The sequence below is a fragment of the Galeopterus variegatus genome, unplaced genomic scaffold, assembly GCF_000696425.1.
Source record: "Galeopterus variegatus unplaced genomic scaffold, G_variegatus-3.0.2 Scaffold872, whole genome shotgun sequence".
NCBI lineage: Eukaryota > Metazoa > Chordata > Mammalia > Dermoptera > Cynocephalidae > Galeopterus > Galeopterus variegatus.
The window spans coordinates 189,261-203,103 of NW_007726983.1; the positions used below are offsets into that span (position 1 = coordinate 189,261).

Here is a 13,843-nt window from a genome sequence, read left to right on the forward strand (position 1 = left end):
TGACCACGTCAATGAGACTGGCTGTGCGGCAGGAAGAAGGCTGACATTCTGACTTCTGAGACCTGGATGAGACATCTCAGCGCTTGACTCCCACGTCAATGGTTAAACACACCCTAGAGGACTGTGAGGTGGTCAGAAGGAAGAGGATTCATAAGGACAAAGTGCCATTATGTAATCGAGCACTGTACAGTGCTATTCCATAAACATGAGAAGAGCTGAGAATTAAAGAGAATCCTCTTCCATTTTCAGGCTTATCTGGAGATGCCATTATAACAAAATTCAACAATAACACAGCCTGCCACTCCCTGAGAGTTACTGTGGCCAGCCAAGCCAGGCCTTTTCAGCATTCAGGGATCAGAAGTCAGGAGTGTTGTAAGAGCAGTTAACTTATGTAAACTCAACTCTAGGTGGGAGAAGAAGAGAATGGGGGTCTGACTCTATGGGTCATCACCCCCACCTAACTTCTGATGTTCTAGGGCAGGCCTTAGCTATGGCCGAGGATTTCTATACTAAAGCCCCTGCCCTACAGAAATAGCTTTATAAGACTAAAAAGTTCTAAACATAAGTATTAGTGGGGAAGTTCATATCACGTAAAGGATTCTGACTTTCTACAGCAGAACGAAAAAAGAAAATAGTATGAAAGAGGCAACTGTATATTTTTTTAAAAAGCACTGTAGGCAGTCAAGCAACCTTGGAAAAGCCACTCCCTGTCCCCGAACCTGTTTCCTTGACAGTAAAATGAACAGATTTGACCAGGCCAGTGGTTTTCAAACTGAAGACCACAGCTCTAAGGTTCTGAGCCAGTGCTCAGGCTGCCCTTGAGAAGGGGGTAAAAGAACAATCTAACCAGTAGGACTTGGAGCCTCCTATCCCTCCTTCAACAAAATCAGCCCTGCTCTTTTTTCTATTTTATATATTGCGATTCTATGTAAAGGCTGATTTGAAGAAAGAATTCTTCTGCTAGAGAAAAAGTCTAAAAATCCTTGTACTGCGTATAATCCCTAAGGCCCTCTTCAGTGATGGCATTCTGTAACTCTGTATTCCCCACCCCTCCAAAAAGACACAGAGGTCCAAACTCCTTGGCCATCCATTATCCCCTCTACTGCTTAAGCAGCTTTGAGGTCCAGAACCTGAGAAGAAACGTCAGAGAAGAATCCATGGATAGAGTAAGGCCATCTGCTGGATTGCCATTTCATTGCATAAGCAAGCTTCAAATCAACTCTCCCTGTAGCCTTTCCCTCTCATCATGATCACACTGGAAGCAGCCACTGTCAGAGAAGAAAAAGCATGTGACGTGCCTCCTCCTTCCTGGCATCTGACAAGAAGCTCAGCGATGGAGCATCCGTTGGGCTGGGCTCTGGGTACACTGCCAACGGGCCCTGGCAGGTGCCTGGCTGCAGCAGAATAATGGCAGCTACAGCTTAACTAGAGGCAGAGGATGGGAAGACATTAAATCCAGTTGGGAGGGAAGAGCGAATTGAAACTAGACAAAAGCGGCTGATTGGGACACTGCACGTGCAGGAGCCCTTCCTCCTCTGGGAGATGCTGCTGGCCTCACCAGGCTGCCCTTGAACCTGTAAACCTTCCTGACTCACTCTATGTAGACCCTGATAATGAACTCTAGGCCTGTAAGTCTAATAAACAGAAGTGGTGCTGCCCACAGTGTGTGTGTCGGGGGTGGGGGGTGGGGGTGGAATTAGGGAGAAGAAGGGCGCCCTTCAAAAACCTTTACATATTTTTTGGTAACTCCCCTTTCCTCTCCAGTCTTACCACCTCTACCCTAATTCATACCCTTACAATCTTACATCAGTTCTGTCTGCTTCACTTTCCTAAAAGGTGACTTTTAATATGCTACACCCCATTGAGGAACCTAAAATACCTTGTGTTTTTTCTCTGAGGTAAAATGTTCCTTCCTCAGTTTGGAAATTTAATGCTTCTATTCACTAAGTGAGTCTACTATATGCCAGACAGTGCTTTATATACATTCTCACATTTTAATCCTCTTAATAATCCCAATGAGGTTGGTATTATCTTAATTTTCCAGACTTGGAAGCTTAGGCTCAGTGAAGTTAAATAATTTGAGCAATGTCTAACAGCCAGAACAAATTGTAATCGTCTTCAATCTACCCATCCAACATCATGTCCCTCTATTTTCTTTTTCAGACTCATCTGCTCTAATCCAAAGACAAATTAGAGTATCTACATAGGCCTCAAATCAGCTATATGACCATAAGTAAGCTACTTAATCCCTCTGAGCCTCAAATGGAGACACCACCAGCCTCATAGGTTGTTGTGAGGCTAATGGGCAATATATTTACATATATTTGGCACCATTTAGACACTTGGCAAACTGATCATCCATATGCCCATATCCACTGCCCTTCGGCTCCCAGCATTTCCTGAAATGTTGTGAAATGTTTGCCACTCTTCTCACCTGTTGGAGTTGGGCCCAGTCTTCAAGATCCAAATCAAATTCCCAGCCTCTGAGAAGCCAGCCAGCCTTGCAACCCTGGTCTCCACTCAGAACTACACTCATCTACAGCCCTCATGTGACACAGACTATACTCTCTCATTCTGTGACTTGTTTCATATCACCTCAATCAGAAGGCAAGCTTCTTGAGGGCTTGGCCAGTGTCTTTTCCTTCTTTATGCTGCTCACAAGTAGGCCTTGCTCACAGTAGGAATTTAATAAACTTCAGTTGATTGATGCCACAAGTACAGATTCTAGCCTCTCAGGAAATAATACACTTGAGCTGAATACTGACATAGGTCAAGTGGGTAGATGTGGGCACTAAGGGCATTAGTTTGGCTCTGTATGGCCTAAGGAAGGTAGAGGGTTTTCCAGGGCTGGTGCACCGTCTCTATTTATATAACCATTATGTAGCTTCTCTGTGTCAGTGAGTGGAGGGCTGACTCGTAGTGTGCCCTCTGGTTCCTCCATGCCTCCAGCCAACCTGGGAGATTCAGAATAAGTTTTCCACAGCCTTGGCCACCTACATATCTGTAGGGACAATGGCCAGAAACTGAGCCTTTAGCAAAGAAGCAGTATCTGGCAAGGTTAGGTAAATGAGATTTGAATACTTCCAGCTCCCAGGAGAATCCCAGTGAGTAGAGGCAGCACATTATTTTGCTCATGATGGGGACAAAGCATGCTTTCCATGGCTTCTGATGAGTTCTGTGGTGATGCTGGGCTCCCCTGGCCATTTCTAGGTTATATAAATGTTTTATGAAAACTTTCTCAGGGGAAATCAATTTTTATAAGAATTTAATGACAGTCCATCCAGATGTATGCTGACTTCAGTTGATAGCTCATTAACTCTTTACCAGCTGATATTCTCACCCAGAGACTCTAGAGAAGACGTGAAAAAGAAAAAAGGGTGTTTCATAACACCCACTTCAAGTTCGCACAGAAGAGAAAAATAACTGCCCTTAATAAAATTTCCGGTTGAGAAAGCCAAGTCCTCTCATGTCCAACTTAGGTATACATGGTGTCACAGACTCTTTATCCATGCACTCGGCATACACAACACTCCAGCTACGCATGAGGACAATGCCTTGTTCTTCATTCATCTATCTGCTTCTGGGTTGAGAAAGCCACAGGAGTATGGGGGAAGAAAATTACATTCCAATGAGCCTACAGTTCTTAGACACTACCAAGTGAGCTTATAATGTCTTTTTGGCCCAAAGTCAAGGTTTTGATGGTGTGTGTCATATGCCTCACGTGGATTCCTATAGCCTGAGTTTAAATCTTATACCATACTATAAAAAGAAGCTGGAGGCTAGTCCTTGTGTCAGTGTAATGGCATTGACAAAAATAACTTCTTTTCACTTATCCTCAATGCCTTAAGCACACATTGAGCTTTAAAACCTCTAGGAAGGAGGCAGAATGGTGTACATAACACAGATGGCAATGGACTGGAACAAGATTGATGTCATGTCTTAAAGCAAGTTCTGGATATTGTCAAGATCAGGATGCCAACATACTCAGGCTCTTCACTCATTTCTGCTCTGTCGGTTCATTGCCACAGCACCCTTTTGGCCCTTTTTATTGCATAGATCAGCCAGCAAAAAAAAGAAACTAGTAATACATACAAACAACATGGATGAAGCTCAAAAACATAATGCTGGGCAAAAGAAGCCAGATAGAAAAAAGTATATACTGTATATTCCCATCTTTGTGAAGTTCTACAGCAGGCAAAACTAATTCATGGTGAAGAAGTCATAACTGTGGTTGTTGCCTTGGGGTGGGAGACTGACTGAGAAGAGATGCAAGGAACTTTCTGAAGTGATGGAAATATATCTTTTATCAAGACATTTATTGTATATCTTTATAGAGATGTAGGTTATAAGGGTGTGCAAATTTGTCAAAACTCTGGAAACTGTAACACTTAAGTTCAGTCATTGTATGCCCATTACACCCCAAAAAGGTATTACAAGGTACAGGAAAAAAACTAAATTTTGGCTTAGAGGAGCATCTTCATCTTCTCCTTCTGTTCCTTCGATGAATATAGTATGTGCTCGGCTATATATGAAGCACTGCGGGCTGCTCAGGTAACGAGAAGTCTTGGTTACTGCCCTCACAGAGCTTACAGAGACTAAGAGACCTTCCTTTGTCCATAGCACATTGGCTCTCAAACTTTTTTTGGCCCCCAACACACAGTGAGAAATACATCTTATATTGTCACACACACACCCCCACACACCCACACCCATGGGTGTGCAAGCATCCACGTACATATCTAACATAAAAGTTTCACAACATAAAACTGATATTTTCTTTACTATTCTGGTCTAGCATAGTCTATTCACTTAAAAAAACAGGTTAAAGCCATAAAAGTGGTTTCATGGCTCCCTTAAATGGATCACAGCCCACACCTTGAAAAACATTGTCCTAGAGTCTATGAATATCTCTAGGACAAAAATTAGTCTATTCTATTTGTATCTCTGATGCTGAGCACACAGCCTCACCTCAAATAAACATTTACTGAACATTTATAGAGTAGGATAATATTACCAACTTTTTAAAAAAGAGTAACTAATCTGTCCTCACCCCAGGAAAAACAAAAAACAAAACAAACAAACAAACAAGATACAATGAAAACACAGCAGCAAAGAAATAAGAGCAACTTTATTACCTGTGTGGCCCGGAATGCTGCCACTGTGGACTTGCTCACAGAACCTAAACCCATGCCCGGCTGAGGACTACAGAGGCTGGCGGGCTTCTTTTTCAGTGGCACTTCACACCACACCCTGTGAAATCAGGTTCTTCGCAGACTTTTTTTTTTTAATATGATGAAAATAAGATTCAAAATAGCTTGCTTCTTGGACTGATTTTAAAACACCTGCTCACATCTGATGGAAGGTCTATGAATTGCAAAGGTTGTGATGGATACAGCAGTAGCCCTTGCCTTTCCCTGAGAATAGTATTTTGGTGAAAGAGGTGAAACAGTTGCCCTGGGGGCAAAAGAAAGAGAAGAGGACAATCCAGTAGAAGAGGTGTAGCAGACTGCCCAGTCTGATACTGTACTAGTGCAAAATAACTAGAACTTGTACATAAGAAAGAAACTGATTCTCTTCCTCCTGCTGAGAGAGTGGGCCTTCTTCCCAGTAGTGAGGAGCTGCTCCCCTGAGGAGAAGAAAGGATCTTGTTTAGGGCTTTGACCTCCATTGAAGGACTTTGTTCCGATTGGCATCAACAAGCAGAGAGAACAAAGGTGCCTGAGCAGGGACCAGGGCTCCACTTACCCAGTGAGACAGTGACACCCAGGGCATTAAGAGGCTGAAACCTACTGAATCAAAAATCCCTGGCTGAAGGGAGAGAGAAATCTGTATTTTAGAATCATTCCTCAAGCAACTCCCATGTGAGGCCAGATTTAAGTACCAGTGGTCTAGTCCAGTTCTTCAGTTTGCCAGAGGGAGGATGGGGTAGGAAACAAATCAGAGTTCTAGAAGAGTTCAGTGACAAGCCTAGAGGACCCAGCTAGTTATATAACAGTGAACCTTAGACCAGAACCCCACATGACATTGTAAAGTGTGGCAGGTTTGCTTGTAGCGAAACCTAGGCAGGAAAGCATGAGAGGTCTGGCTAGAGGCTTGCAAAGTCCGACTGCTGCCACCAAGAGCCTGAAGCAAATGGCAGGCCTCTGAGAGGAGACTGGGATGTTGGTGCTAAATCAGCTGGCTCCAGACTCCCCATGCAACGACTGGAGAGAGAGGTGAGAATGGATATACTTACACAGCTTCACTTAGGACTGGCTCAGACTAGGCCAGACTGGAGTCTGCAGGTGAGAGGGATTATAAGACTCAACTCTAAGGTTTGAGGGGAAGCAGCAGGAGAAACAAGGTCAAAGACAAAAAGCCTATCCCTGGCGCCTGCCCCATGCACAACACATGTGCCTACTAACCTGCTTTTCTCAATCATCTTTGGACACCAATCAAAAAGAATGTACCAGGTATCAGGAGCATCTGGATACCTTCCCGACAGTATTCTAATCTTCAGTGTAACCTTGGGTGGGTAAGTCTCTTAACCCTCTGGACCCCTAGCTTCCTTACTACGAATTGGAGAAAGCAATGCTTATCAATAAGGGTGATGTGACAATCAAATGAGATAATACTGAGAAACATTAAGTGCTATATAAGTTTAAGTTATGGCATTCTAACTCTTCAGCTCTTGCTGCTCACTTCTATGCACAAGTAGCTGAAGTAAGGGAGTATTTCCTGGCAGACAGAAGAGCATAGTGGTTATGAACATAGGTTTGGTAATTAGACCTGGGTGCAAATTTTGCCCCTATCATTTATTAACTGACTTTGGGTAAAAGTCATCTAAACTCTCTGAATGTTAATCTGTAAAAATAGACATAATAATGCCTTCCTCCCAGGACTGTAGTGAGGATTGAGTGAGATAAACTGTGAAGTGCTTCACCTGGTACTTAGTATGTGGCAAGGCCCTGATGGATCATGGCTACTATCTTTGTAACTCTTCTCAAAATGCCCCAGATGCCTGAACAACAGAATTGGGGAATGTCTGATGAGGATCTGAAACCAGAAAAGAGGTGCCCTCAGGCCCCAGGCTTTAAGCACTTACATCAATAAGGTCCGACAGGTCGTGGATGTAGTACTTGAAGACAGATGCATTGGTCGCCTCCAAGGCCAGTAAGTACTCATTCCGGGCTTTAATGGCCTTCAGCTTATTCTCTGTATACTTGGCTTGGCGCTGAAAAGGGAACAGAAGTTCAAGTTTACTTTTTTTTAAAGGGGAGATTGTTCTCTAAAAGATGAAAGTACAGTACATTCAAGAACCGCAAGTGTGCTGCTACTCCCTTTGCGCGTCTGCCTTAAATTGGGTTCTAATTCTGTTTAATGAGATTCAAAGGCATAATGTAGATCAATTCAGGAAAGGTTAATGAGTCTCCCTACTTCAGATGCGTGCCCCACTTTGATTATGTCTTCAAATACCATTCTCCATTCTTGCATTGCCACCCTGAGAGAGGTGCTGCTACCCCTACCCCCAAATACCTGACACCTGAAACCAAGCCCTAAGTCTACAGTCTCTCCCCACCCCCAAGTAATAGAATATTTAGCTCTGTTTGGAAAATGGGCTGGGAAAGGTGACTACTTTTTCCTGTTTATCCGCTAGAGGTTAAAAACTTGGAGCCCACGTACCTAAGTTCTTCAATACCTAGTATTCCTGCCAGGGCAGATAGCAAGGACTCACTTTTGGTCAATTGGGCACTAAAGAAACCCATACCTTCCCCGTTCTGTTCTTCATGGTGCCTATTGGGAAATTCCTATTAGTACTGCCTTCTAGAACATTCTTCCCCAGCCCCTACAGTTGCTGGAGCACACGAACCTTCTCCTTCATCTTCTCAATCTTCTTCACTGAGCTCCTCCGGACATGTTTCTCCTCAATACGAACATTAGCGGTAGAGTCAGGGGAGCGTGGGGTCTGCCGGTCCTCCTGCTTTACCGATTTACCAATCTGCTTCTCTTCCTGCTTCTCCGCCTCCTTTAGTTTGCTCTGAGCACTGATGCTGTCAGCATTGTACATGTGATATGTCTTCATGACCTGCAAGACAGCCCCCCACCCCCACCCCCAGAGGTCAAGCTGATGGGGTTAAATCTCTGCTTTACAGACCAACAGACTGAGCTGGACCTCTCCCCCATGAAGCGGTATCCTCATACCCCTAAGAGAAGAATCCAGAAGTGTTTGGTTCAGCAAACATTATATATCAAAGACCACTCCAAAGCACAGGAAAGCAGTATTTGAATTTAGCCAACGTGTCTTATTGAAATGACTTCATGTCTCTTCGTATTATTTACTTCTATTTATTATCATTTGTAATTGTTACTCTTTTATATTGGCCAAGTGATTTCTACTGATTAGTTGCTTCACAGTACCAGGTAGATAGGAAACAACACCACCACTGTCAGATCCAAAGGGCAAAGCCTTCCTGGGCTGGTGAGGAATCCCAAAGAGGAGTACATCCTGTGGAGTAGCCTACACTTTTTGTACCATTCAGATATAAAATGGGGAAGAGGAAAAGCCTCCAGAAGCTCTTTCTACTGGCCTGGCATCCTGGGGATCGCCTGGCCTGTTTTATCTAGATCAGACACTCTTTCCCACTGCAACTAGAGCAGCGGCAGCAGTAACAAAGGCAGCTATCATTTACTGAGCACTTAGTATATTCCTAGTTTTGTGCCAAGTGCTACACACACATTTTCTATTTCATCCTTGCAGCAATTCTACAATCTAGACCACTACCCTATGAAGACTGTAAACCTGCACAACAATGCAAATGAGAGGCTGGGGAGGAATAAATCCCTACCAAGTGTAAATGGAGCTGCTACAGGAAGGAAGTAGTATAAAAGGAGAGAAACAATTTTCAAGTTTTCCATTAAAGCAACTGTCTAGGGGTCCCATCCTGTTTCTTCATGAGGAGGCCGGCAAGCCTGGAACTTGAGCTTGTTTCCAGCCCCCCCAAACATACTACTTCCAGCCACACAGTGCCTGCTCCACTCTGTTGGAGCTTTCTGTTTCCCACCAGGAGGCTCTAGCTTCTATCTGGGAATTAAAAATGCTTTATAACAAACCAAGCAATCTGAAGTTCCAGAGCACTGAAATGTAGATGCCATGAGATTTCTTTGAGAGGGAGAGTTAGTGAGTATAGGCGTTAGGGTGGATGTGTGTATGGGGGTGGGAGGAGCACAACTGAGAAGAGCAAGGGTACATTATTAATATTAATCTCTACCATTTAGTACGTGCTATGTGTCAGGGTGGGAGGAGCACAACTGAGAAGAGCAAGGGTACATTATTAATATTAATCTCTACCATTTAGTACGTGCTATGTGAAAGACATGTTTTTATTTCTACTTCTACAGATGAGGAAATGAGGCTCAAAGAGATTTACTGTCACAACCAACATTATACGACTAGTAAATGGCAGAATAAGGATTCAAACCCAGGTCCACCAGACTCCAAAGTCCACATTCTTTAGCTACAAAGCAACAGTAACTCTCCTCCTGCATAGGACTGTAGCTGAATTACTTGAGAGGAAAGGTTAAGTATAGTCAAGAGAGTCAGTCTTGAAAAGCGAAACTCGTTTTATTTATGGACTTGAGTTAGAGAAGTGTCTCAACAGGGGGCTATTTTGGCCCCCAGGGAATACTTGGCAATGTCTGGAAACATTTTTGATTGTTACAACATGGAGATCTACTGGCATCTAGTGAGTAGGAGACAGGGATGCTGCTAAACATCCTATGCACAGCACAGCCCCCCACAACAAAGAATTATCTGGTTCAAAATGTCAATGGTGCTGAGGTTGAGAAAACCTGGGTTAGAGGGACTTTGTGGGTATACTAATCCCTTAGGATCAGCTGGAGATGGAGATAGGAATAAAAATACTGGGACACTGTCAAAATCAAAATACGTTAGAATCTAAATTATGTCTCATTTTGGATGCAGAATATTTTAAATCAGCTTCACCTTATTCTGAACCTGACACCATTTCCCATAAGATCTATTCTGTGTATACTCTGCATATTCTCCATACAAAAGCAATATTTAACAACCAATGGCATTAAAAAGCCTTCTAAGTAATTCAAATAGACCTCCAGCTTTCCAGGTTGACTAAGAAGTGGGAAAGAGGCTTCTCTTATCCTGGCTGAAGAAGGGTAGATTGGATGCTTTTCTTTGTCTCTTTTTCATCGGAATCTGACCAGGGATTCAAATGCTAGAGTAAACAGTTAAAAAAGTGAATGATTTTTGGGCCGGCCCGGTGGTGCACTGGAGAGTGCGCCGCTTGGGAGCGCGGCGGCACTCCCGCTGAGGGTTCGGATCCCATGTGGAGACCGGTTCCCGCTCACTGGCTGAGCGCGGTGTGGGCGCAACACCGAGGGTTGCGATCCCGTTGCTGGTCCCCGGTACGGGCGCGACACCGAGGGTTGCGATCCCGTTACCGGTCAGTAAAAAAAAAAAGACAAAAAAAAAAAGGAAAAAAAAAAAGTGAATGATTTTTAAGAAAGTGATTTTCTATTTCATGAAGGTGCATAATAAATAAACAGAAAACACTGACTGAACATGAGAGATAAAAGAGAGCTCAAAGAATAGTGCCAATGAGACAACAGAGTAATAAAAATCAACAAATCATATTGTTTTTTTTCCTTAAAGAACTGCTAGCCTAAGAAACTATAATTTCCTAAATGTAAACGCCATTTCTTCTTTTGTGTTTTCTTCTCTTTTCCACAGTTGGGAAATATATCATATGCACACGGTGGTTTAACCATCCAAGTGGCTGCCCAAAAGACATTTTAATGACACTGAATCTCTCCTCTGTGGAAATACAGGAGAACCATTACAAGTGCCCTCCAACTCAAGGGAAAACAGGTACCCAGAGGCTGATGCTTGAATAACTGATGCCAAAACAATTGAAGAAACAGGAAAGTCAAGACAGGTCTCGGAGAAACACATATATAATGAGGCAAACACAAATGAGGGGAAAAACTCAGAAGTTTAAATTTTCAGTTCTACTTAAGAGCGTTCACTTTACTTTGAAAAACTAAATATTGAATTCATGCCTTTAGCTCTGCTACCTCCCCAAGCTACATTAAAATAATAGAAAGGAGTTTTTATTATTATTATTTTTTCAGTTATAAATGGAGGAAAACAAAAAGAATAGAAATGGAAGCTGAAAAGCAGGTAGGCAAGTAGTAACTGACCTACCACAACCTAAACCAAAAGTAGGGAGAGCCACGAAACAACCAGGCTTATATCACAGAGGCCCTAAGAGAAATTGGTGGGATGAAGGTGGAGCTAAACCCAAGAGTAACTAGTGAAAGTCTGAGAAGAGTTAGACTCCCAGATCCCCTCCCCCACAATAGTAGAAGGCTAGAGGTTTATTCTCTTAGGGAGGGTCCATGGACTGGGGGACACCAGGCTCCACTGAGGATAAAGGATACTTAACTTAAAATAGGAGGATCAACTGAAAATTCTGTATTCAACATTGAGATGTCTCAGGCCTCTTCACAACTCAGCCCCCAGACATAGTGGAAAATCAAAAGAGCCTTCTCTCAGCAACTGACCATCCAAGATAAAAGACCTATGAATACTGATGTTAGGGCTTCCTCAAGGACACAGTCCAGTCAGATCACTGTACAGTAAAAGCCACAGTTGGCACAGAACTTTTTTGTGCCTCACTTTAAAATATGAGCAGGCAACTAAGGATTACCAGACATTTAAGGAAAATATCTAATTCGAAAGACCAAGACCCAAACAAGCAATTTAGAGGAAATAGAAAAAAGAAAAATTTGACAACAATCTGTCAATCATAGGCCCAGAGATAAATGAGAAATGAAAAGATATTGCATCATGAAACAAGAGGTGGAGGCAACAAAAAATGAACAGGTAGAGAACAATGAAAGAGTTGTCGACAATTAAGATTCAAGTCAAGTATCTGTCTAAGGAGCCTGACTTCATGCCCCTCCTCTATGCAGACATGTAGAAGAGTTCTTATCACCTCATTTTTTACTTGCTGCTTTATTTTTCTGTCTCTCCTTATTAAAACTAAATGTCTTGAGTTTAAGGACATCTCATATTTGTCTTTGTATCCCTAGTGCCTAGTGCCAGACTCTAACAGGCAAGAAGAGTTGGGGGACTATTAACTGCCACTGTTTCAAGGGAACAGGTGCTGAATACCAGTCTAAAGTAACTCTGCAAGCAAACAGCTGCTGCACCAAGTCAAAGGGATACATATTTAGGGGGAGAACAGAAGCACAAAACCTCTGGGACAACAATAGCCCCAGAGTATCTCGAAACCTCTTCTTTCTTTCTCAGTTCTAGGACTTTCTTGACTCTTCATACTCAGTTAGTCCATGTGGCTTTAGTGCTTCCACAAACACTCCTTCCTTGGGGGGCTTGCTGGGATTTTCCAGACCTAGTCTCTACGTACAACTGAGGCAGACAATCCCAGAGCTCTTCGGGAAGCAGTGTGCTCTGACTTCAAAGGCATTCCCAGAGCATCAGTCAGAAAATGAAAATCACTAATGCCATGGCTTAGAAACTAGCCAGCTCATCATGGGGGGAAAGAACACGTGGAGAAGAATGCTCACTGGGATTGCTCTTGGAATAGCAGCTGTGGGAAGCAGCCCCTGGCAGAGAATGCCAAGTCAGGGAAATCAAAGGCCCTTCAGCAGAAAAGAGGAAGGTGCAGAGGGGCACCTGGCCACTTGTGGTGGGATTCTGGGCCTCTTGCCCAAAAGCATCTTTATTTGGGAACACCTGGGCCTTTTGCCCCTTGGATCATCAAGGTTTAAAAGAACTAAATTACCAACCCTTGGGTAATTGGTTCCTCAAAAATAAGTATTCATGGGTATGAGAGGCAGATGTGAGGTAAGAAGAGTAAGAAAAGTACGGTAGGTTTTCTTACATCCTTGGTTTCCTTTTTCCAGTGCCCAAGTAACTTCTATTGCCTGCAAGGTAACTGAACCTAGAGGCCCTCCCCAGCTTCCCTTAAGATAAAATAAGGTAGAAGCTCCTTACAAGAAAGTCTCCCTTGTTGGTTCTTAATTCCTCTGAGAGAGGAATTAAGAACTACAGCAAATAGTTTCCCAAAGCCTGTGATGAAACCACCGTCCCATGCAGGGTGACCAATCATCCTGTTTTATCCAGGACTTTCCCAGTTTCAGCACTCAAAGTCTCATGTCCCAGGAAACTCTTCAGTCCTAGGCAAAACCGGAGTAGTTAGTCTACCTAATCCCACAGTGCATTATTTACACCAGTCCTAAACTTATCTCACTCTCCAGAAGAAAAAACTCATAATTCTATTCTCTGAATTTTCTAATGGCCTAAAGAATCTTCAAACTCATTTGACCCTTAGCTATAGTCTGATATTTCAGAAAGTATGACTCCCACGGTACCCCAACCCCCCAAGGATATAGAGATACTAGTACAAAGAGGATATGGAGATCCCAGGGTCATAGAGGTTAGGGATATCCTCCAAGTTAGCTCTTGACCATAGAGCTAGTGGTCAACACAGGGTAGAATCTAGGTTGCCTAATCCAGGAGACTCTAGTCACTAGACCAGGGTTTCTCAATCTTGGTACTGTTGATATTCCAGGATAGATAATTCTTTGTTTGTTGGGGGCAGTGGGGGCAGGGGCAGATGCGAGATAAGAAGAGGAAGAAAAATATGGTAGGGAAAATAAGGAGCAGCTGTCCTGTGCATTGTAGGATTTTAGCAGCATCCCTGGTCTCTAGATCATTAGATGCCAGTAGCACCCCCAACTCCTCTAGTGGCGACAACCAAAAATGTCTGCAGACATTGCCAAATGTCTCTGGGGGGGGGGGGGG

The 13,843-nt window shown here is 43.3% G+C and overlaps 1 protein-coding gene across 2 annotated transcripts in view; it reads right to left on the reverse strand.

Annotated features, from left to right (window-relative positions):
- SRGAP2 (SLIT-ROBO Rho GTPase activating protein 2) overlaps nucleotides 1–13,843 on the reverse strand; it is a 255,587-nt gene that overhangs the window by 58,406 nt on the left and 183,338 nt on the right. For both annotated transcript variants that reach the window (XM_008573077.1, XM_008573078.1), the window contains exons 5-6: nucleotides 7,850–8,065; nucleotides 7,085–7,213 (exon numbers count right to left, since the gene is read on the reverse strand). In XM_008573077.1, the coding sequence (XP_008571299.1) occupies nucleotides 7,085–7,213; nucleotides 7,850–8,065 (345 nt within the window). The remainder of the gene's footprint in view (nucleotides 1–7,084; nucleotides 7,214–7,849; nucleotides 8,066–13,843) is intronic.